The sequence below is a fragment of the Fringilla coelebs genome (genome assembly GCF_963513975.1).
Source record: "Fringilla coelebs genome assembly, chromosome: 2".
Lineage (NCBI taxonomy): Eukaryota > Metazoa > Chordata > Aves > Passeriformes > Fringillidae > Fringilla > Fringilla coelebs.
In genome coordinates this window covers 49,904,629-49,927,211 of record NC_140029.1, presented here as the reverse complement: position 1 = coordinate 49,927,211, position 22,583 = coordinate 49,904,629, and the positions used below count along the sequence as shown (strand labels likewise).

The 22,583-nt window shown below is 40.8% G+C and overlaps 1 protein-coding gene across 2 annotated transcripts in view; it reads right to left on the bottom strand.

Moving 5' to 3' along the window:
• Positions 1 to 22,574, bottom strand: part of TBC1D4 (TBC1 domain family member 4) — a 98,977-nt gene extending 76,403 nt beyond the window's left edge. For both annotated transcript variants that reach the window (XM_084227196.1, XM_084227197.1), the window contains exon 1: positions 21,909 to 22,574. In XM_084227196.1, the coding sequence (XP_084083322.1) occupies positions 21,909 to 22,394 (486 nt within the window). In that variant the 5' untranslated portion in view covers positions 22,395 to 22,574. The remainder of the gene's footprint in view (positions 1 to 21,908) is intronic.
• Between the last annotated feature and the right edge of the window lie 9 nt (positions 22,575 to 22,583).

Genomic DNA, 22,583 nt, shown 5'->3' with positions numbered 1-22,583 from the left:
TGCTTTACTGTTTTAAAGTTTGCAAGTAAAAATTTGTTACTGAACCTCCTGTGACTTTTGTTGTTACTCCCACGCATCACCCAGAGTAAAATCAAATAACCTTCCCCTACATCAGCAGACTGGGGCATAACACACATCCTACAAAAATACAAGAACATGTGAAATAATACACTAAAATACAGCAAATTATAGCCACTCTAAAAGCTTAGGGTTAAAGTTAGGGAATGACAGCATCTCTTGTAAATAGAGGTCTGGATTTCTCTGTAGCTTTATACTCAAAATTAGATATGAACAACCCTTGAACTCTTCTCCCTTTAGCTGTTCCCAAGTTGTTTCTAGCAGTTCCTGGTGCTGTTTGCCCAGCTCTTCTGCAAGACATACTTCCATCTCCCTAAGAAACATTCAGGTTTTATTTTAAAATAAAAGTATTATAACAGACATATTTAAAAAAAAAAAAAAAAAGGCATTGCAACAGAAATAATAAAAACTTACAATTTTCTTCCTTTCTCAAAGAAATGTTTTCTTGGCTGTTTTTTTTTTTTTTTTTTAATGGTAACTAGCAAAATGCATGCTTTTCTAGATTGTTACCCAGTTATCCTATTGAACATTAAGGAACAATTAGCTAACAAAACTGAGAGTCGCTCTTTTGCACTTTCTAATTTAGGAGGAGAAAAACTTCTCAGAATATGGAGTCTAAGAACACAGTTGCAGGCATAGAAGGTGGAGAAGCTTTCAAGTAGCCTTAATTTGTAATTCATTCCACATTTAATAATCTGCAAATCCAGATTCTTCAGCAAATATCCACATCTGCTAAATTTTTTTTCCAACCACATCACTTCAAAGCTTACTGTCAAAATTAATCCTTCCTGTCAGTTTTGACATATTTTATCTAATATACTAATATTTTTCAGGCAAGAACAGCACAATATTATTACTTAAAAACACCATCATTTTACTTCTATATTTTTAAGCTACTGGAACTTAAATTGCAACACAATTAAATATAGAAGCAGATGAAGTATAAATAACTTCATCTGAATGACTGTAGCAAAATCATCTTCCCTGTTTATTGGTATTTTACAGGATTTGGGGTTTAAAAATTTAAGCTTCCTCCCAATGTATCTGTCTGATATGACATTTTCAGCCAGTTTGGTAACCTTTCTGACAGCCCTTGAATGAGTGAAATTAAAGTTAAGCAGCTGAGACAAACAGTTCAAGAAATATATCCAAAAGAGCTAGCAGAAGCTTTTGCTGAGATGCAAATGCTTTATTGGTGCAATTAACATCACTGTTATAGCAGATTTAATTTGTGAAAACCTTTGGAGGAAGCTTCAAGTAACTGACATCCTTCCCCTTCAATTAAAATGTGACAGCTTGAAATATACACAAACTGAAACACCCTGGCTAGCAGCCTGCTGACTGCTAGAGATACTAGAAACTGACCCAGGACAGCTTTACAGACTGCCTGTGCACTGGAAGAGAGCCTGAAGGGAAGGAAGTCCAATGATGCCACATTTGCAACCTCCTCCTCCAGGGCATGTGGTGCCTTTCTAAAGGCAGTTCTGTGCTAACATCCTTAAAAATATTTCACACTCCTCCAAAGGAGAAGCAGCATATGGCTTGCAACAGGAAAAGGTCTGAATGCAGGTAGGAGTAGGAAGCGAGGTAACACGTGCTTGTTGTGGTTCGCTCTTCTCCTGCCAGGCCAGGACAAGGAAAATATCCTCAATGCCAAGGCTTCCAAGTTACTCACTACTCTCATTTCTTCTGCAAACTAGCTCTTGCTGTGTTATTGTACATCTAAATGGGTAAGGGAAAGGTGGCTCTGGAAGAAGACAGATTGTGTGAATGAAAAAAGTTGCAATAAAAGAAGCAATAAAATCTTTCTGGTATTTAAGGGAGGCTGCATGTGAAAGAATGCAAGTCCTGCCATTCTGGGCCAATGCTAAAGCCTCTCTCATGTATGCCAAGGAGCATTTCTCTTCCAAGAAGCCTCTTGAGTGCAAGCTATGATGCCCTATTCCACTTCTGAGAGTTAAAAGCTTATTTGGACAACAAGAGAGCTTGTAGTAGCTAATCATAAAGCATAATTGCTGAGAGCTTAAGCAAACTCCAGAAATAAGCACAACCACAGTTTCTGAATGATGAGAGATGCAGCCAAAAAAAGGTTCAGCAGAATCATGCAGTCTTGCACCATGTTTTCCCCAATTACATGGGACCTTTTTGTTTTGGTTACAAACCATGTGAAATACCTGAGATTTAACACTTGCAAAACACTTGAAAAGTACTTGGAAATGTAATGACTTTGCTTTCAAGTTGTGCTTAAAGAAAACCCTTCAGAATGCATCACTGGAACTCCTATGGCTCATCATTTCCTTATTGGCTCATGTGCTTTTATGGTATTTTTTGTGTCAAATTTAGATTGGGAATCACAAAATGCAAATTAATATTCCAAAATGAAAAATTACTTTGTTTCTCAGTCTGTACACATGCTAGATGTAAAAGAAAAATAAATTATTACAGTCAGTGCTTCCTTAGATTTTAAGTTCTTTTTTACCTCTATTTACACGTGCAACAGTGGAAAAGTGAAAGAACAGATTTCCCTTTTCTATTTAATAATGAAGATGAAAATGCAAAGGAAAAAATGTCAGTCACTGTAAACAACACATTTCTTACAAAAAGTTATATTCCTGACTGACTACTCCATGGAAAAATGTCGGGCTATAAAAAAACCCCAAGATTTAGATCTAATTTGGGATTTCTTAAAAATAGGGGTCTTAACAAATGGAGAATGATTTTTACCTTATCATCACAGGATGTTTATTCCTGATTAACTTTATACAGCAATGTTAATCTTTAATACATTAAAAATAGCTCTTGCATAACACAATACTTGTCATGGTGCCTGAAGGTTAGGTTCCTCAGAACTATTCTGGTGTTTCCAATAAAGGCTTAAAGGACTGTATGCAGATTAGAAACCCTAAACTAGAAGGTTCTACATGATTGACCCCAAGCCACTGTAAAGTGAGACTACATGTACCTTTTAAAATATTTTTTAAATAAATACTTTTATCTCAGCGATGGCCTGGATGGCAGGAACTCTCATGTTCTGATTCACTGCTCAGAGGACAGGAGCAGTGGTTTGGGGACTAGCCTCAACAGATCTAGGATGTAGCTTGGATCTTTCCACATTGGGGATCAGGGAGCAGTCAGCAGCCAAACATCTGCTTTCAAAAAAGCAGAAAGCAGCAGAAAAAAAAAATCTTGTAAGAAAGCAGATCCAGTTTCTGAGGAAAAGGATTTTTTTAGTATGCATGGTTTCCAGAGGCAGATTCTGACCCCCTTCTGTAACACATGTCATCAGCTCTGATATGACAGAGTTGAGCCATTCCATGATGCCCACTGAACAAGGCAGGCTTGCTCTTCAGACTGAGGTGTCTTCTGGGGTGCAGCACGGCTCTGCTCCTGCTCTGGGGGCTCTTTGTCTAATGACAAACAGCATGTAGGAGGCAGTGTGAACCTTTATGTCATGGACAGAGTAAAGCAGAATCATAAGCTGAAAACCATTCCTGGTCTCTCTCACACTACAAGTACCAACTAAGGACCTAGTTTATTTTCTGACATCAAGAAACAATCCCAATGGATTTCACCTTGTAAAGACAAATCTGTCACTTACCTTTGATCTGAAATCTAGAACAGTGCAATTTGCGCAGCTTAATTGTGCAAAACAGAGCAATTTTGCTGAACTCGTGTTAGAGCTATATAAAGCTTGCACTGAACAACTAAAATAGACTGGTATTCTGATGGGTACGTGAGGCAATCTCTCATGGAAATTTCCTTCCTGTTGCAATCCTAATTGAAACAATGTGCTAGTAAATAAGTGCTGAACACTCAACTGTTCCTGTCACAGCATTTGTTTCAAAGCTTTCTGAACCTCATTGGCTCATTGACAGTCTTGGAAAAAAAAATTGTGAAACAGTCTTAATGAATGGAATTTCTCATCTCTTTAAATTCAACAGTTGGGGTGTATGTATATACATGTATATAAATGTGACGATAAGACTCATGACAATTTTTGTTCCCAGTCTATGTCTTACTCAAAAGGTGAGGATACAGAGCTTCACATTACCAGTTCCAGCCTCCTTGAAAAGTTACAAAAACTGAAGGACTATCCTCCATCAAGTCTGTATTCTGTTGTGGTGTTTTGGGTTTTTTGTATATATAGCACTCACTTTTTGCAGCATTATGTCAAAAAGAAGTCAGACTCCATGACCCTCTCTCTGCAAGAGAGTTGTACTTCAGGTTCTTTCTGAATTTTTTATGTTCACATCTATTTAGGCTAATAATTAAAGTTCTTTTGAAATGCAATTTAGCTAGACCTGTAAAGGTACATAATAAATTCCATTTGATTAAAAACAGCTGACAACCAAAACCAAGTCAAATTGGCTGTTTCGGTGAAGTAAAATTGTTAAATAAAGCACATGGTCCACCCAGCATATGCAGACCCTTTAAAATGTTATGTATTTTAAGAGACCACTGTACCTGTTAGGCCCATTTGTCTATGCCAACAGCTGGCAAAGAATTTTGATCTTCACATCTCAGCTCATAATCAAAAATAAGATCTCTTTCTTTTAAACCTACTAAACAAGGCTGTAAAACTGAATGGATACAGGGCACCAAATATGCTTCTGTCTCAAATGCAGTCTGTCCAACCTGATTGTTTCAAATTCAGAAATACCTAAGTGAGTAAAAACTACTGCAGTTTCTCTACTCTACAAAAAAAAAAAAAAAAAAAAAAAAGACACCAAGCTGACATTACCAACAGACAAACCTGGAACTCCAAAGAGAAAGGGAAGTGTGTGTGAACAGATAAACCTGTCTTTACAGGTAACCTGGGTGTTAATCAATGAAAACCCAAGGAAATCTGAAGAAATGCCCAATTTTTTTTTTCTAAATACTCAATATGTGTCTCAAAGGTATCAGTGAATTTCACATTTACATTTAAGATGAGGTGACAGACTTTTCCTCTCAAAGAAAGCCACATCTGCCCTTAATACATGCTAATATTCTAAAAAGTAGTTGCTGTATATTCAGAGTGGTTACTAAAATTTAGGCTATAAAAGCCTGTCCTCTAAATTCAGTAAATGAGTAAGCACTTCCCTTCTGAAACTCTATTTGATAAACAGATACATTTATCAGGAAATACCTTCTCAAAAATGAGATCAGTCACTTTCAACTATGCACAGCCCAGTCTAACCATTGTGTCTCGAATTCAAATGCAGCTGAAAGCATTTTTCACAGATGGTAATAAAAAGGGTAATGCACTCTTTACTACAGAGGCGTGACTGAATTCATTTAAGCTGTGAAATTACTTCTAATGCTATTGGAAGGCCTTTCTCTTGAAAATGAAATCACTGTGACTGAACTGCACAGGGAATTAATAAATCAGTAATATTTCTTAACATCTCTGAATTCACAGAAATAGCTAGATTTTCATCTACCTTTTCCATTGGATCAGGGGCACATCTATCACACACCTGGCTCGAGAGGCTTATGGCTAAGATGTGCAATTCCCTCCTAGTTTACTCTGAGCTGAAAACCATCTCCTTAGGGCTCTCTTCTAGCAGAAGCAGGCTTAACACAGCACATGTATGGGTCTCACCAGCTCTCCAGACTGCACATAACACATAGTCCACGTGTCCTGACTTTACTGTCCACTCTTAAGGTACAAGAGAGGACCAACAGGGCTGCCAAGGCTCACCTCTTCATAACCCTAACACTGCTGTGCCAGGAAGATGCTCTGTCTTCTGGTGTTTGTTCAGAAGTAAGAATATGAGACCATGGGCAAAGGATCCTTCTTGAAGATGACCTTAAAAAGAAATCTCTAATTTTAGAGCCACCCCTACCCCCAAAGGCTAGGGTTCCTCTCTAGTTCCTCTTGTTGGTCTGTCAGTCCATCTGGAGGGAAACTACTGTGCTCCAGTACTTAAAATACAACAGAAAACACAACACAGTTGGGCAACTGCTATGGAAGAAATACACTTTTACTTGGGTTTTGGATTCTGTGAAAAAATAAAACCACCACAAGCAGCTCTTTCAAGGCACCTGGAAACGCCTTGTGCAAATTCTTCAGTTTGAACTCATTCTTAATGTTTGTGCCACATTTCTAATAAAAGTGCTTTTTCCAAAACACCCCAAAGTTATCAGAAGGTCACATAAAACTGTAATCAACTACAAGAAGTATATGGAAGAAAAGCTCCAATACCAGGTTCTTTAGTTCCTAAGTTTGTGGGAAAACAAGTAACAGCTTATTCTTAGAACTCCTTGCAATTATTTGAAGCTGCTGCTGAAACAGGATAGGTGACATCTAATGCACTTTTCTGTTACAGCACATTGCAAACCAGCTAGTGAATAAACGAAAGAATTTTTAACATGCCTTGTTAAAAAACAAAATTTACAAAAAGCTTTCCTCTGGAAACAAGACCTAACCATAGTGCTCTTCAGATTAACCTACCTAGTCAAATATTTGGCTTGCAGCCAATTTCAGGACTATTCATAGACAAGCCAAGTCCCTGAAGTCAGCCAGAGTTGTCCAAGAACACCTGAAAGGCCTGTGCCTTTAGAAATCAGCTTGGAAAGAATCACCACTTGTAAGTATTTAAGCATGTAAAATCAGCAGAATAATGCAGTTCTGTGTGATAATTGACATTTTTGTGCCAGCCCAGCTGTAACACTGGGCAATTGTGTTCAACCAGGAACTGCAGCTCACAAGGCGGCGGCATGACTGCAAGGCCACAGACAAAGGGTGTTTACAAGCTGGGAAACAACCTGAAGTAAGGACCTTTATTAGAAATTATAGATGGGATCCCATGTTCTCAGCAGGGGATCCAGAAGGAAGGGCTTAAAGGAAAGGAACTTATCTGTGCAATAGAGAGAGAGCTGAACATTTAAAGATGATCAGTCCCACAGACAGGAGGTCGATGTTTGCTGAAACAGGACTGGTGTTCTTCAAAGCAGCCATCAGCACCACAGTTGCAGATTCCTTTATGTGACACTGCAGAACGAGCTGCAAACTTCTGCTTGAGCACATTCAAATTATTTCACAAGGTCCAAGTGTTCCCATGGATCATTTTTTGCAAGGCATGGATATTTTTGCTTTATACCACTGTGTGTGGGGATTCTTGGGATACACAGTGAAAGATGCAACACATAAACATTAGATACTTAGACTCTGAAACAGCAAAGTGAAAGTCACTTATACTTGAGAAAATATAACTATAGTAGAAGCTGACAGAAATTTTACTGAGACACAATCATCCTTCACTGAAAAGCTGGAGAAATACGCAAGCATTAAATTTCCCCAAAGACATGAAATAGGCATTTTTGTTAATCTGGACTATTAAAAATTGCCAGTGACTCAATCTATTATTGAAACTTGTTTATAGTCCTAATAAGCCTTCTGCACATAAAGTCAACCCCACCTCCATCAGTACCTTTTTTTAGTTTAATTTACCCATCTCTAAAAAAACTACATCTAGTCTAATCATAAAAAAATTATGTCCAACCTATTTCTGGGGCACAAAGAATGAATGGAATTTCCATGCTTGAGCTAGTCAAGAACATTTGCATGCAACAGCACTTTTTAATGAGTAATTTTGATGTAGTTAATGTCCCCTCTTCTCTTAGCCAACACCATCTGTTAGTTTATACTCTGGAGGCTGAAGCAAGAGGTATGCACTGATGTATTCTGTCATTAATGCTGGGGCAACAGGCTGAGACCATCCACGCTGTCAGAAAGAAGCTACTGGGTAACAAAGAGCTATCAGAGCCACCTGAGACACCTGGTCAAAAGACAGGGGGCATGGTTCTCTGTGAGACTTGAATCTGTGAGTGGCTAGATGTAATATTCTTGAAAAAATTATTGCTGTGTTTGGGGGTTTTGCCTTTACATTATTCAAACGATGCAGACAGGTGGTCACATGGATACCAGGGGGTAGGATGACCAGGAAGGTATTCAGATAGTTACCGATATTGTAAACTTGTAGCTGTAGTGCTACATCTCTGTAAGCAAACTGGCAAATAACTGTGTTGGGTGTTAGAAATAACATGATTCAAGACACAGTACTTGTCAGAGTCACTGGTTAATTATTCAGGAGCCTGATTATCATACAGGACACTAAAAGCTTCCCTCTCCTTTGACTGCCCACTAATCATTCCTCCAGCAGGCTCCCATGGAATCATTACTATTCCCCCATGGAGCAGAGGAATCACCCTACTTTTACCCTTAGCTTTAACCTATGCTGCTGCCCTCCCTGAAATGGCACGCTGAAATTTTGTAATGTATTGTTTCAAGTCCCACCAATTCGCCAGCTTCTTTAAGACCAGTGAGAGAACTAAAGGGTTGTTAAAAACTATACCTACTCACCCTTTGCCACGGTGCACTGGGGCAGGGGCTTGCAATTATTTTTGATGCTCAGTTTTGCTCGTAAAAAAGCAGCTGGGAGGCAAAGGAAATATTAAGGAAGGTAGAAGCCCTTTTTATTTTACAATTAATTAAATAATCTGTCAAAACAATCTTCCAACAGACATGATGTTCAGAGATAACAAACTGAATATAAATTTTTGAGAGGATTAATTTTACATAGTTGCGTACGCCGAGGCTCATATTAAACACATTCAAACCTCACTAGATAGACATGACCATCAGCACGGGGAGCTACAGTAGCAGCCTGGTACTGCATTAAGAAGCAGAGAAGCAATAGTCAGGAGACTTTCAAGGACAGATATTAACTCCATAATTTGATATATGAACCCTATCTGTATCAACAGTATAAGAGAATGTGTTCTCCACTACTATTATCAGTGGATTGACAGAGAAGAATAAATTAGAAATTGATAATTATGTCAATGTAATAAATATGTTTGCACATTTGAAAACCTGAGGCACTAGAAAATGCAGTTGAACCAATTAAATGTTCCAGAGATTAAAGCATGCTTATCTGGAGTGTACTTTTCACAGCAGTTTTTACCGGGTTCAAGTTTACTTTGCTCTTACCCAGGCAATCCACCAGCTGTAGCAGCAGCCATGCAATAACAAACATCCTTCAGCAGCAATTTGTCTAACTACCAGCTGTAAATGACTCAGCTGTTCATACTAGGCTCCAGGAGTTATTTTGCTAATACTACAGACTTTTACCATACAGCACACCTCTACAGTAGAGGCTGGGGTTTTTTTATCTGTTTGAGGTTTTTTTTGTAATTCATACCTCCCTTCTGAAACAGAATACATTTGTGTTGATCACCGAGGAGACCAGCTTTCACCTCCCATCAGCCACTGGCAGTACAACTTAAAAATAAATTTGTGCCAGGTCATGTGTTTTAAAGAAAGGGTGTGAAGGTGAAACTAAACTTTATATGCAAAGGAACTTTGAGCAAGTAAGAACATTAGAACAGCTCTATTAAAATTGAAATTAACACCATGAATTATTACTTTCACACAAAATTTTCTGTTCAAGTTTCTATTCAATAAACAGCTGCTACCAGAACTTACACTTAAAAAACCTGTTAATATCAATTAAAAAAAAAAAAAGCTAGTCTTTGTGATACTTCTAAAATGTGGAACTTGAAACAAGAAATATGAACAGGAATAAAGTTAAAACTTTTATACTCCTGATAGCTGTATCTGAAAAGCTCAGCTTGTGGCAGCAAGCAATCAAAAGAATGAATGACTGCTTTTTTTACTTGCAAGTTTTAACTTGAGGCCAGCAGCTTGTGGGAAGCAGTAGGGTTAAAGGGATTATTATCTGTTTTCCCCTATGGTTAGAATCATGACTCTTCATGATTGATAGTACTGCATGCAGTACCAACAACTCCTTCAAAACCCAAAGATTATAATCCTGGATTGGGACAATTTCAAGGAGATGAGAGAAACAGAGGAGCAAGAGATATGGCATAAGAAAATAATAAGCAGTAACCTTCTATACACATAAAGTAAAAAGACTGGAAAAGCCCAAAAATTCGAAAAGTAATGCATCTGTTGGCAATCAGTAAGGGATCTCACAGGGACCTGTGTTCTTCACTGTTCTGTGGGCAGCTCTGATTTCTGTACCAGATTCCCCATTACCTTCATGGTGTGGTTCCCAATCCTACCTACACTGTGACCACTCACAGGTGTCAACTAGAGAAAACACTACTTAAAGAAGTGTGCTCCCCTGGAAGAACACTCTGGGTGCATACCACAAAGTCATGCTAACTTCTATTGGCATGTAGATTTGGTGTTTTCTTAGGTCTCTACAGTGCTCCAAATGACAATAGCAACCCACGCAGAAACTGAGTGAGAAACCTATCACATCCTTACTCACCTGTTTATTCACTGATCTGAAGGATATTTTGACATTTTAATAGGAACAGCACAGGCAGAAATAAAAAACATCCAGAGTATTACTTTAATGACACAGTAATAGTAAGAGACTGCTATATTTGTTAGCAGAATGACACTTAAAGCAGTAACAGAGTAGTGAAGCAGTATGATCTTCTAGCAGCTGGTGATCCTACATGAAAACCCTGCAATCCAGACAATGATTTGTGTGCCTTGGATCCTATTTCAGAGCAGGGCTCTCTAGACAGTCTTAAGTTGTTCACTGAATAGTCCCCTGAAACCAACCCAAAGCAATTAAACAGGGGATGAATGCATGAAGCAGACCCTGCATAGTTTCATGCAGAGCTCTTGTGGGTGCATAACAACAGCCCTTCCAGGAGCAGTGATCCATCACAATTCACGTACACTGCTCCCTGTGCCATGGCTGGGGAGCCCACGTGGCAGCAGTATGCACAAGTGAATTAACTGACCTGTGTAAAAGGACACTACTAAGCCTGCTCTTTATTTCTAACAGACCAGCCCAGGACAGGGCTGGGTGCTGTGCTTCCACAAGGACAGCAGCGACCTGTGGGACTCCACAGAATATTCTGAGCTTTCCTCAGGGTTATGGTAAGAATTTTAAAATCTGCAAAATGAGTGTCAAAGCTAGAGGAACTTTGCCAGACTTTTTCAGGTGATGGTAAACTATGTGTATAAAGTCTGACAGTAGAATTGCAAAATGTAACAGCAGGACTAAACAGCTAAAAGGATCTCCAGTATCAAACAGTCAAATAGCACTGCAACATTTCATTTGGATACTTCAAGTTTAGCATAATAGGAAAGCTTGTGATAATCCAGGTAATAATGTGAGTCTTGCAGATTTGTTACTCCATAGATAATGAACAGCAGTCTTGCTGAGGTTGACACTTCTAGAAGTAACATCCTAAAGCATTGAGTCTGTTGTCCTGGAGAAATACAATAATTAATTATCTTCTCAAAATCCAACCCTTTTATGGTGGTCATGTGAGAACTCAGAGCAGAAGCATATCAAATATGTTGTCAAATCTCAAAAATTTAAACTCAGTTAAGAAATAAAATGGCACCAAAGCCAAGCTCCTGTTCAGCTTACTGCAGATGGTATTGTTAAAATGGGGTTTAACCTCTAATTTTCACTAAACATGAAGTTCTCTTTCAAGTTTCTATACAACTACAACCAGCAAGGCTACAATTTTAGGTAAAATAGATGAAATGCAGAACAGTGAGCAATCATACAGAAAACAAACCACTTGGTTACATAAACAAACACAAAACTAAAGCAAACCCAGCAGTCTGGGCTGGCCTCTGTGTTTCTCTACACTCACAACTGTAATGCTGTATATTTCAAGGACAACATACATATTGAAAAAAGGAAAACACAAAATTCCCTAAATATCTCTACAGCATTTATACAGATTGATTGATAGCTCTCCATATGTATTTTTAATTTTTTTTTAATATCACCTTCTTCTGTGGCGATTTCTGCAAACAGAAGGTCACTATGGAAGAAACTTATTCATTTTGTAAACTTCACACTATCCTACTAAACTGCAGATATTATTTTTAGTTCTCCCTAGCACTAAGCGGACAGGGAATCCAAGGCACAGTGCCAGGATGTAAACCCACTCCTTCTGAGCTGGCTTTAATCATGTTGCCTTGCTCCTACTTGGCTCCCATGTTTAGGTCAGCAAATTTTCTCAAGGCTAAATCTGAATATATGCACACATATGCCATGGATAATCTGGGTGTGTTTCTTCATGAATAATTTAAATAGAAGTATGGTGTGTTACTCCTACTGAAAGGCTCACTTGATTTTCTTTTGGCAAGGTTCACCCAAAAAACTGCTGCTGAAGAAAAGCCAACATCTTGTGTCTATTTATAATGTAGCTGGTTTACAAAAAAGTGTATCCTCTTTACAAGTTATTTTTTTGTACTGCTAAAGTTTGCAGTCATGCTGCACAGAAAATTGAGGCCCTCAGTGAGTATGACCATAAAGTCAGGCCAGAAGTGTTGTATACAAAAGAAATACTTGTTTTAAATTGTTCTTCATTAAAAAAAAAAAGAAAAAGTCTTGTACAAAAGCCTAAATTTCAAAGAAAGAGCAGTACTTTCCACAGAAAGCTCTCTTATCAGTCGTTATAGGATTTGCACATCAGAGCAGCATTTTGGGATCTTAATTATGTTCTTGGTTTTTTGTTTTTGTAGAGTATACTTACAGTAGTTTGTTTGGCAATTTTTGACCTAACTGCTTAATTGCCACAGAAGTACCATGACCCTGAGGGCAGTCTGGTATTTATTTTCATTGCCAAGTACAGCAGCAGGTCATACAAACGATCTCTTCCCCTTCTAATTTGCACGCAAGCAGGAATGAGTTTTTTCACCTTAGACTACCAAAGCTATAATTTTGCACACTGTGACAGAGCTGGGGCAGGCAGGAATTGCAGAGCTTTGCATTTGTACGGCACCTGAAGGTCAAACATCAGCTTTCAGCACAGGCTTTAGCTGGAGTTGGTGTGATGCTTCATTTCTGCCCTTCAGCCAAGCAGCAAGCAAGCAACTGGCTCCTCCCTGGCAAATACAGCACTGTTAAATATACATTAGCCTACTCTATTTTTATTTAGAAATCTTACTGTAACTTGAGATGGAGTTGTTAGGAATAATCAAGCCAAAGCCAGAAACAAACTATGAACAGGCACATAAAAATATGCTTCAACAAGTTAGCACTGCACGTCCTACTCTTTCACTGCTCTGTTACTGAGTATTTACTCTATTTCAGAAATACTTAGGAACCCACAGACCACTGACTATTCCCAAAGTTCCTGGGACATTGCTGCTTTTTGCCCTTTTTCTGAATTAACATAACAGGAAACCCACATCTGTGTCACATAATACATGAAATATATTTAACATCAGCATTCTAAAAAAATATATATTTATTTATCTTGCTAGGAAAAACAAAATCATGAAGAGTCTGGAAGGCAGTCACTGCTATGCCCTGGAAGATAATATTCTGACTTCCCTCAACATGTTTTTCAATGCATCAAGGAGCTCTAAACAGCACTGTGCAGATCTACATGTTCCTGCCAAGAAGAGTAATGAAACAAAACATAACCCCAGTCACTTTAACAGAGCAAGCTCTTTGTTAAGGTTTATCAACATACAAAAATGAACTTCATGACTGAAATATACCTTTAAAGTCAGTTGTAATGGGAGAGGGAAAACCACAGAGCTAGGGATGGTAGAGCTGGAAAAAAGCCACACTTCTATGGTATTGGTTTTATCTTACCCAACAGCTTCTACAAGTCTTTCACACTGGCTTTGAACAGCACTCTCTTTCATGTTTGCATTTTAAATTTATTTAATACTTCAGAAAAGTGCCACGTGTCAAATACTGTAGAATCCTACCTATCTTCAGCAGTTCGAGAGATATAGAAGAAAATCCCCACCATATTACCCTTCCAAATTTCTAGAAAATATTATTTTTAAAAGCCTATCTAATTCTGAATACATAAAATGATTTTTAAAAGGAAAGTTATGGATTCCATGAGAAAGCAACCAGATCTGAATGGAGATGAAGACAACTCACTACTACAAGTAACTTAAAAGTCAGGAAATGTGGTTGAATACGTACAATTCCTCCAAAGCATCAAGCAGAGTTTCTGAATAGCATTAGGAGTCCAATAAAAATTTAACAATGAAAAAAAAAGTGTTTCTTTTTTCCAGTGGTTCAGCTGAAGTTTTTTTGCCGCTCTTAAAATGATCCAACCTGAAAGGAGGTGTAACTCAACTACGTAATTGTAAGCTCATGACATCTTTTTGAGGCTCTGAAAATTTAAGACATGTCATACATGTATTTACTATATGTCTTCAACCTTACCTATTCATGCTGTGACAGCCTTTGAGGTACATGTTGAAAGTTTTTATTCAGTTAACTCAACTAAAGCCATGCAAAAGGACGTAAACCATGTCTACGCACTGCAGCTGAAGCCAAGATACAAAGTTTGATCTTGGGAAGGTAAAATGATACCTAATAGTCTTGCTGGTGCCAAGCTTTTCCTTTTTCTTCATCCAGAAAGAGTCTGCTAAGGGAGCAGTGGAAATCCTGGCAGCACCACCCTCTCCAGAAGAGGACCAAGTAATTAACTTCTCACTCTAAGTCCTAATTCCCTGCAGCAGGGAGAGGGGGCGGGGGGCTAAGCAACCCATTTCTCCTAAGAGGGATGGCTTTAAGCAGGCTTTGCCTCAAACAGTGAGGCACAGTTGCTGCTCATTTCAAGCAGGGTGGCTGCAACAGAGAGGCAAAGGCAAGGAAGGGAGAGAAGCTTAAGATGACCATAGGCTTTGCGCTGGTAGAGCGTGACTGCATCCAGAATAAAAATTAACTGGATTTTTCAAGATACATAGTTAACTTCTATAAAATATAAAACTTAAGACTCTAATATTGGCTTCCATGAGCCCCTTCAGTCAAGTGTGTGTGGTTTTGTTGCTTGTGTGGGTTTTTATGTTCTTTTCTCTGAAGGCTTAAATACACTATCGGAACTAAACCCATCCAGCACAAACACGTTTACCTTTGACTGATGCCAAGGGAAAAACAGAGTAATTTCAGACCTACAGGACCATCAAGAATATTTATTTGCCCATCTCACTGATCTACCAGATGTCACCTGACTAATACACTTGAAAAGGAGTGAAAAAACCCAACACGTTCATGGATGAAAACAGGCATATCCAAAACTTATGCATGTTCTCCGATACCCAAAACAAATCCCAAAATAGGAAGTCACATAGTTCATGCATCCCTGGTGTAAACACTTCCATATTTTTATCCTGCCCTGTGACATTCAGTATTGTCTTTTTATACTTTGACCTCTCCAGGGAGAATACAGTTGTTTGTCAAATGATCATAGGCTATCTTGCATTGGTGATGCTCTGTTTTGGAACCCATGTAACTGCATATGGTCTTGATGTATGTATTTGTGTCAGAATGTAAGGTGGCAGATACTATATTACAGGTGATACAGAACAGGAAAGCACAGAGCCTATTTCTGAATTAAATCACTTCACTTTGCTGCCTTAAATTTGGTTGACAGCAGCCCTGGAAACACCACATTATTTAATGACCTCTGCAAGTAGACTTTCAGCCTTGAAGGTCTTGTAGGTCTTTTTACCTCCTTGTGGTCTCTAAAGGCATTCAGAACAGTGCATAACACGAATGTGGAAGATGTCACAGTTCGCATACGTGACAAAAGCCACATTGGAAATAAACTCCTCCTCATCCCTGCACTTGGAATGGTATCTGAAACCACAAAGGAAACAAAACCAGGTGGCAGAGGACAGCTGGTACCATGAGGGGACCATGCCAATGCTGCTGAAAATCTGCACGACTTACAGACCAGACAGCAATCCCTGAACTGGCCCCAATTCACTGCAGTATTCATTTACCACTTTACCTCAGAGAAACTCAAGATGTTCAGGGATCTCCAAATGGGGAAGATCGATGGAAGAGATCCAAGGAACGGTGAGCTGTGCGCATCAAATGCTGCACCAAACCTTAGCAAAGAGCAGAGATTGAAAGGCATCAGGAATACCACTATTTCATAATGGCTGTTTAGAAATTTAGTCTTCTCTAGAATTCACTTTTATAAATAATCACCTTCAAGCATCTTGGTCGGAGATTTCCATCACCCCTAAAAATCAGACTCTCCTTGTTGCCAAGACACACATACGCTAGCTAATCTTTTTAAAGTCAGGTTTTTATTTAATTGTTTTTAAAAGAAACTGCCTCTACATTGACAGACAGGACAAAAAAAACCCAAAAAACCTAGAAACAAATAATCAGAAGAGAAGCCTTCATTTGGTATTCTCAGATACAGACAACCTCCTTTCTTTAAGACAGCCCCTATTATCTGGTCACTGTTTATCTACAGCCACTCTCAGTGAAATACATAATTTCATGTATTTTATTTGGCCTTTTTGAAAATACAGTCCTCCAAGACATTGCTGCTACTCCACAAATAATGGGTGGTTTTCATAAACTGCAAAAGCAAAAATGAATTAATTCTTTCTACAAACATGACAGACAAGGGTATTTAATACCATTATCTTCCCTCTCCTAAACATTGGCCAGGGATAAAAAGGCTACATATCACCATTTAGAAACACTCAACAATTTTAATGTTTTTATTATTTATTCTGTTCATGAAATGGGAAAAAAATATTATGGACAGGATGTTCAAAACCGAAATTTAAAGATAGCTTTACAATCCTAAAATGAAAAGTACTCTCATTTTCAGGAAAAAAAATCTATTAAGGAAATCAAAAACGAAACCTTAAGCTCTCAACTTTCAGTTTCAAAAAAGGGAGTGCAAGACTTTTCATCTGAGGCTATATAGCTCATGTAAGCTAGAGGTAATAAGGCTGCTCCCCAAACAATTCCACATTCACTGCAAGCCCTTAACATCCATGCTTTGTTCTGAGTCATTGCTTTTCAGTTTCTCAACTCATGAATGAAATTCTGACCCACACGAACTCAGAAAACATTCTTTTTTTTGGTCCCTCCAAGACTTGTTTTCTTGGTAAAAACTGGGACGACCTATCTTTCTCATGGAAAATCTTTCCTCTGCAACCAAATTGTGCTATCAACCAAATGCCAGCTCTCCCATTTGCTGCAGAATCCTTCAAAACCTAGAGCATATCTATTTTGTCAGGTCTGTTATACCTATTCAAAACACATCTTATCAGACAACTCAACCACTGCAGTACCTTAATATGAATTCCAACAATGCTATATATATGTACTTCCTACACCTTGACTTCACTGCCATTAAGCTCATGCTCCTATATCACATAATAATCAAAGGACAAGAGAAATATGCATGTAAACTTGACAAACTTAGTTCTTCAAGCATTTCTTACTTACATTCTTCAGTAGGAAACTTTATGTAACATGATATTCATACAGCATAAAAGCCTCCTTTGACTAGACTTTGTACTGATGCCTTGCTTTTCCAGAACAATTGTCCTACGTCCTTGCTTTACTGAAACACATTATTCAACAGAAAAGAAACACATTCTTGGAATAGACAAGTGTTTCTGACAAGTGGGCTGGCTCTGGCTCTTGTCTCTAAGTTTCTACCTCTCCAGTTTTTATCACAGCTTTACTGTCACCAAAAGGTTCCATTACTTCTGCTTCACCTTGAGAAAGCCTAGACCCTTAACATTTAGGTGTAGCACAAAGACACAACTATAGATTATACCCAGAAGAGCTAAATTCAACTGAGGTCTGCCCACCTGAACATCTTTTTTCCACTGCCAGCTCAGATTACCTTTAAAACCTTTTAACAATACATTTTCATCATGTTTATAAGTTTGAGAAGAGAAAACCAAAACACATGAAATGAGTTCTTACTTAACTGGAGGAAACAACTATTTTCACTAATAAGAATCAAGTAAAGTATAATTTGATTTAGGATGCCAGTTCAGGTTAAAAAAAAATCCTCTCAAAACAGGCTTATTCATGTTTCAAGCAGGAAACACGCAATCTAGATCAGCATGATAATAATTAAAAAAACCCTGCAGACAGAGATCCTACCATAAACCTCTCCCCCAGAGAACAGGGAACTCAAGGCAATTGTCGAACTGCATTGATTGTTCCACACAATTAAAATCTGGTTTACAGAATACAATCAGTATTTAATGACAAAAATGTGTTAAAATTGAGCTTGAAAATACTAGTTAAACAGCCTATTCTCAATGGCTGCAAGAAGGGTATGCCTACCATATTTATAAAGTGTAACTTTTGGGTTAAAAAAAAAAAAATCTGTTCCCAGGACTGTAAAGAAAATCTGTCAAATATAAAACGAGACAATGCTGTCATCTGATGTCTACATACAGTCTGTGCATACTCAATGATTCTCAAATGACAGCAGCACAAAATAACAAATCTCTGGCTGCTACTCAGAAGCCACCAGGCAACACTAAATGGGCAAGTACCCATATCCACTCCAGCTGGCTACTGCTTTGAACAGTTACAAGAAGCAGCAAACACTGTAGTAAGTTTCAAAGGAGGAAAAAAAGGGCAAATATTTCTGTTCCCACCTCCACTAGGCTTCAGATGTCTCCCCTTCTACATCCCCTTCAAATGTCTCCCCTTTATAGAGCAAAAGAGACACACGCCCACACTGCACCTCCAATAAATGTATCCTAGCATCCACTGTCATGCCAACAAGCTCTGGGTTTGACATTCTGCCGAAGTACTACTCCAGAACAGGAGTCACCCCACTGGCTCCTACTTTTCAGCTCTGCCTATAATTTTCAGGCTTTCAAATAAAATATGAAGGTGTTTCATACTACTAGCTCACTCTCTCATTTTTCTCCAGTCACAGCAAATAATATTAAAAGATGTTATCTTCCCACCTGATGTCGTCAGAGCACATATTACACTGGCTTTTCACCGGCCATCTGGGAAGGAAATTTGCAGAGAATAGCAAGAGGCAGTGCTTTTTTCTATGAATACCAGCCTTTTTGTGATCATAGGGAATGCATATGCAGCCTAAACATTGTGCAGTACAGCTGGTGGACAAAGCTACAGGCTTGAAGCCAAAGCTTTCACTCTCACTTACATCATTTCTTGAATTATCATGATAGCACTAGTTCCTCGAAAGTCAATCATAAACCTCTCACTTTTATAATTAATATCCACCATTCAAAATTATGGCTAGCTATCTTCTAACTCAGAGACCCCAAGACATCTCCCGTACCTTTCCGTTACTCCAGAGCTATTTAGCATGCTGCTGAACTTAATACTGCCAAAGTGGACATGGCTTTGTTCTGGCGAATCTGAAGTCAGCATAACTTCCACAGAATCACAGAATGGTTTGGCTTGGAAAGGGTCTCAAAGACCAGCTAATTCCATCCCCACTGCCAGGGAACACCTTCCACTAGACCAGGTCGCTCAAAGCCCAATCCAACCTCGAACAATTCCAGGGATGCAGTATCCACAATTTCTCTAGAAATTACCTTCTCTAGAACTTCTGGAAAGGCTATCTGACCCTTCCCCTTCTTGGCCACTCATTGATACCATGTGCCTCCAACCCACCTACCTCGATGTAAACAGTCATTAGGGTTTCATAGTAAAGCAAATGAGGGAAGCAGTTTGGAAATATTCCAGAGAAGGTAAGGGAAAAGCAAGCTTAACACCAGTCAATTCCCGGATCCTGTTTGCCATATGGCTGCACAAACAGTTGTGCTGCCACGAGGACAAAGCTGAGAGGAAGAAACAAGGGGTTGAGGCTTGAAGAGGACTGGATCACTTTTCTCAGTAGCAGTGCCAACTTAGGTTGGCTTAAAGTCACTACAGCCGAAGATGGAAAATGAGGTTGTCTTAAAATAACAGCTGTGAAAAACACTTTCTAAGTTAATACAAGGCTCATATAACCACTATGAAACTGAAGTGTGTAAAGATCTTGAAAGCATGCAAGGACAGCATCAATTCTATAATAAACAATTAAGAGCTTAGAAAGAAGACTTTTAGAGCTAGTAATGCGCCACTCGATTTTACTCATTCAAGATTAAGTTTTACACAGACCAACAGCTAGATACCTGCACAGGCTTAGCCAAGCAAGTCTGGACAAATTGATAACAAAACTCAGGGTGGGGGGTAGGAATGTGGGGGGTGAGAATCCACTTTTTCCTTTTGGTACTTTAATAAAACCTGCCTGTTAATCAGAAACTTGTGAATCACATTGCTAGCTCTGCAGTTACTACTCTCACTGTAGTTCAAAATCATGTGCTGAGTAACGCTCCTGGGAGGGATATATTCTTTATTAATGATAACAACGTTTAAAAAAATCTTAACAGATATAACTAAAATTGAACAAGATACGTTCACACTAACAACTTCTTTCAATAGGAAGACTTCACCTACAATATCAGTTTGATTTAATTCAACGCACATAAGGGCACTTTCCCCATGAGGAAAGAAGGAAAGACATATGGATAGAGCTGTAGTCAAAAACAGCCTTCCAAAAGTAAATTTATGTAGTACTTTCCACATGCACTGGAGTACTAGGGATTCACTATCTTAAAGCAAGATTGTTTTACAAACTCACGGTACCAGTACAGACCTACCCTAGAAATAAATTTGACTCAGCATCTTCTGCCAACAGCATGAACCTTAGTTTGCCTCAGTCCATACTGCCAAACTCCTGAAAGGACATTCGGGCTCCTCCCTGGCTAGATAATGATCCCCTCCACGCTCTTGCTGCGTGCTCTCCTGGCAGAGCAGAACCCACAGCAGCTGCCAACAAGTTAAGCACAGTTACCTCCACTTGGGATACTGCCTGTCCTAAGCCTGTCCTTAAGCCACAGCTATGAATGCAATCTAAATGCCTCCATGCTCTCTCTGGAAGTGTGCTGGCTCAAATAAAAGGGTTAATATACCGAGAACTTCTCAGTAGTTTTCTTAATATTTCCCACCCTCCCCATTTCAGAAAACCCAAACAAAGAAACCCTAGGAGCTGTTCAGTACATGCACTAAGTCAGCTAACTTCCAACTGCAAGAGTTCTTCCTCCAGTTTGTGAAAGCTGAGGAGAAGGTATTCTGACTTACTCAACCAAAGGACTATTATCAAAAGGCCTTTTTCTTGCTGCCGTCTTGCTAAATTGATTATCCAACCTACCGGTCCACCCACTATTGCTCACATACTCTAAGCCAGAGAGAAAGAAGTCTGCTGCACATTTGATGTGTTAGCCAAAGCCGGCTAGATAGTCAGGAAAATACAATCTTACTGTTAGGTCTTTTTTTCCAGTTGGCACTTTATCAAAAATGTCCCCACCCAAACCTAGCCTTGTTTGTAGCACTACTGCATGTGCCTGAGCACGGCCAGGTGTCCTTAGCGTGACCCGTGAGCACAACAGGACTCGCTGGTCACAAACGATTGCTTCTGTACCACGGGGGTCTGAGGAAAAGCACCATCCTCCACTACTCCATTCCCACCCAACACTGACAGCACCGCTGGGACGCTTTAACACAAATTCTGCCTCCTGATCGTAGAGCAAACCGTGCCCTTGCCACTGAGCTGCTGCAGGATGCGAGGCCTCCCCACGGAGGATGGACCGGGAAGAAAGGGGCTCCATGTCGCCGGGCACTGCGTTCCGCAGAGGTTGGTACCCCGGCCTGGCAGGGACTGGCAAGGCACCCCATGGCCAAGCAGGGCTCTGTGTCCCCACTACCCCCCTTTTCCACGGAACCCAAGGGCGCTGCAGCCGCCTGAGCTGGAGGGGCACACCGGGACGAGGCCGGCGGGCACGGCCAGCCCCGGGCGGGCTCTCCCGCGTCCCGGGTGGGCGTGCGGAGGTTGCGGTCCCGCAGTGCCCCGCAGGCAGCACCCTGCCCCGCCCGGGCACATCGGCCCCTCCACGGCTGCAGAGCGCAGCGCCTGGGGTCCCGCCGGGCGAGGAGAGGAGCCAAGCGGGGAGATCCCGGGCAGCGCCCCCGCCCCCTGCCCCCACTCGCCTGGTTGGGGTCGGTGGCCCGGAAGACGTGGCAGGCCATGGGGGAGTCAGGGTTGTCGGGCTGCGCCTTGATCAGGTAGGCGAAGTAGGTGAGGTCGTGGCTGTTGTGGATGAAGCGGGCGATGTGCTGCGCCTTGTGCTCGAAGATGAAGACGGCGGGCGCGGGGCTGGCGGGGCGGCCGGGGCCGGCGGCGGGGCCGGGGCCGGCGGGCACGCAGCGCAGCGTGGGCGAGCCCAGCAGCAGCAGCACCTCGCGGGCCGGCACCCCGCTGCCCGGGGCGCCGCAGGGCTCCTGCCGCTGCCCGCGGCGACGGATCTCGGCCACCAGCCAGGGCAGCATGGGCAGCGTGGTCCGCCTATCCAGGCACGACGAACCCACGTACCACAACCTGAAGCGCTTCTCCCCCGCCGGCGCCGGCTGCGGCTCGGGCTCGGGCTCGGGCTCCAGGGGGTGGGAGAGAGGCTCGCCCTCCCCTCGCTTCTCCATGGCGGGTGTCGGGCGCAGGACGCGGGGCTCCGCGGCCACTTCCCCCGGCGCCAGGTGCAGCCGGCAGGGCCTGCGCTCCGCCGGGGCCGCCGCTAAACGCGCATCCCGCCGGGCACGTCCCTGCCGCCGCGCCGCCTCCTGCCTGCCCGCGCGGGGTCAGCCCGCGGGGCGGGGAAGGACGGCCGAGAC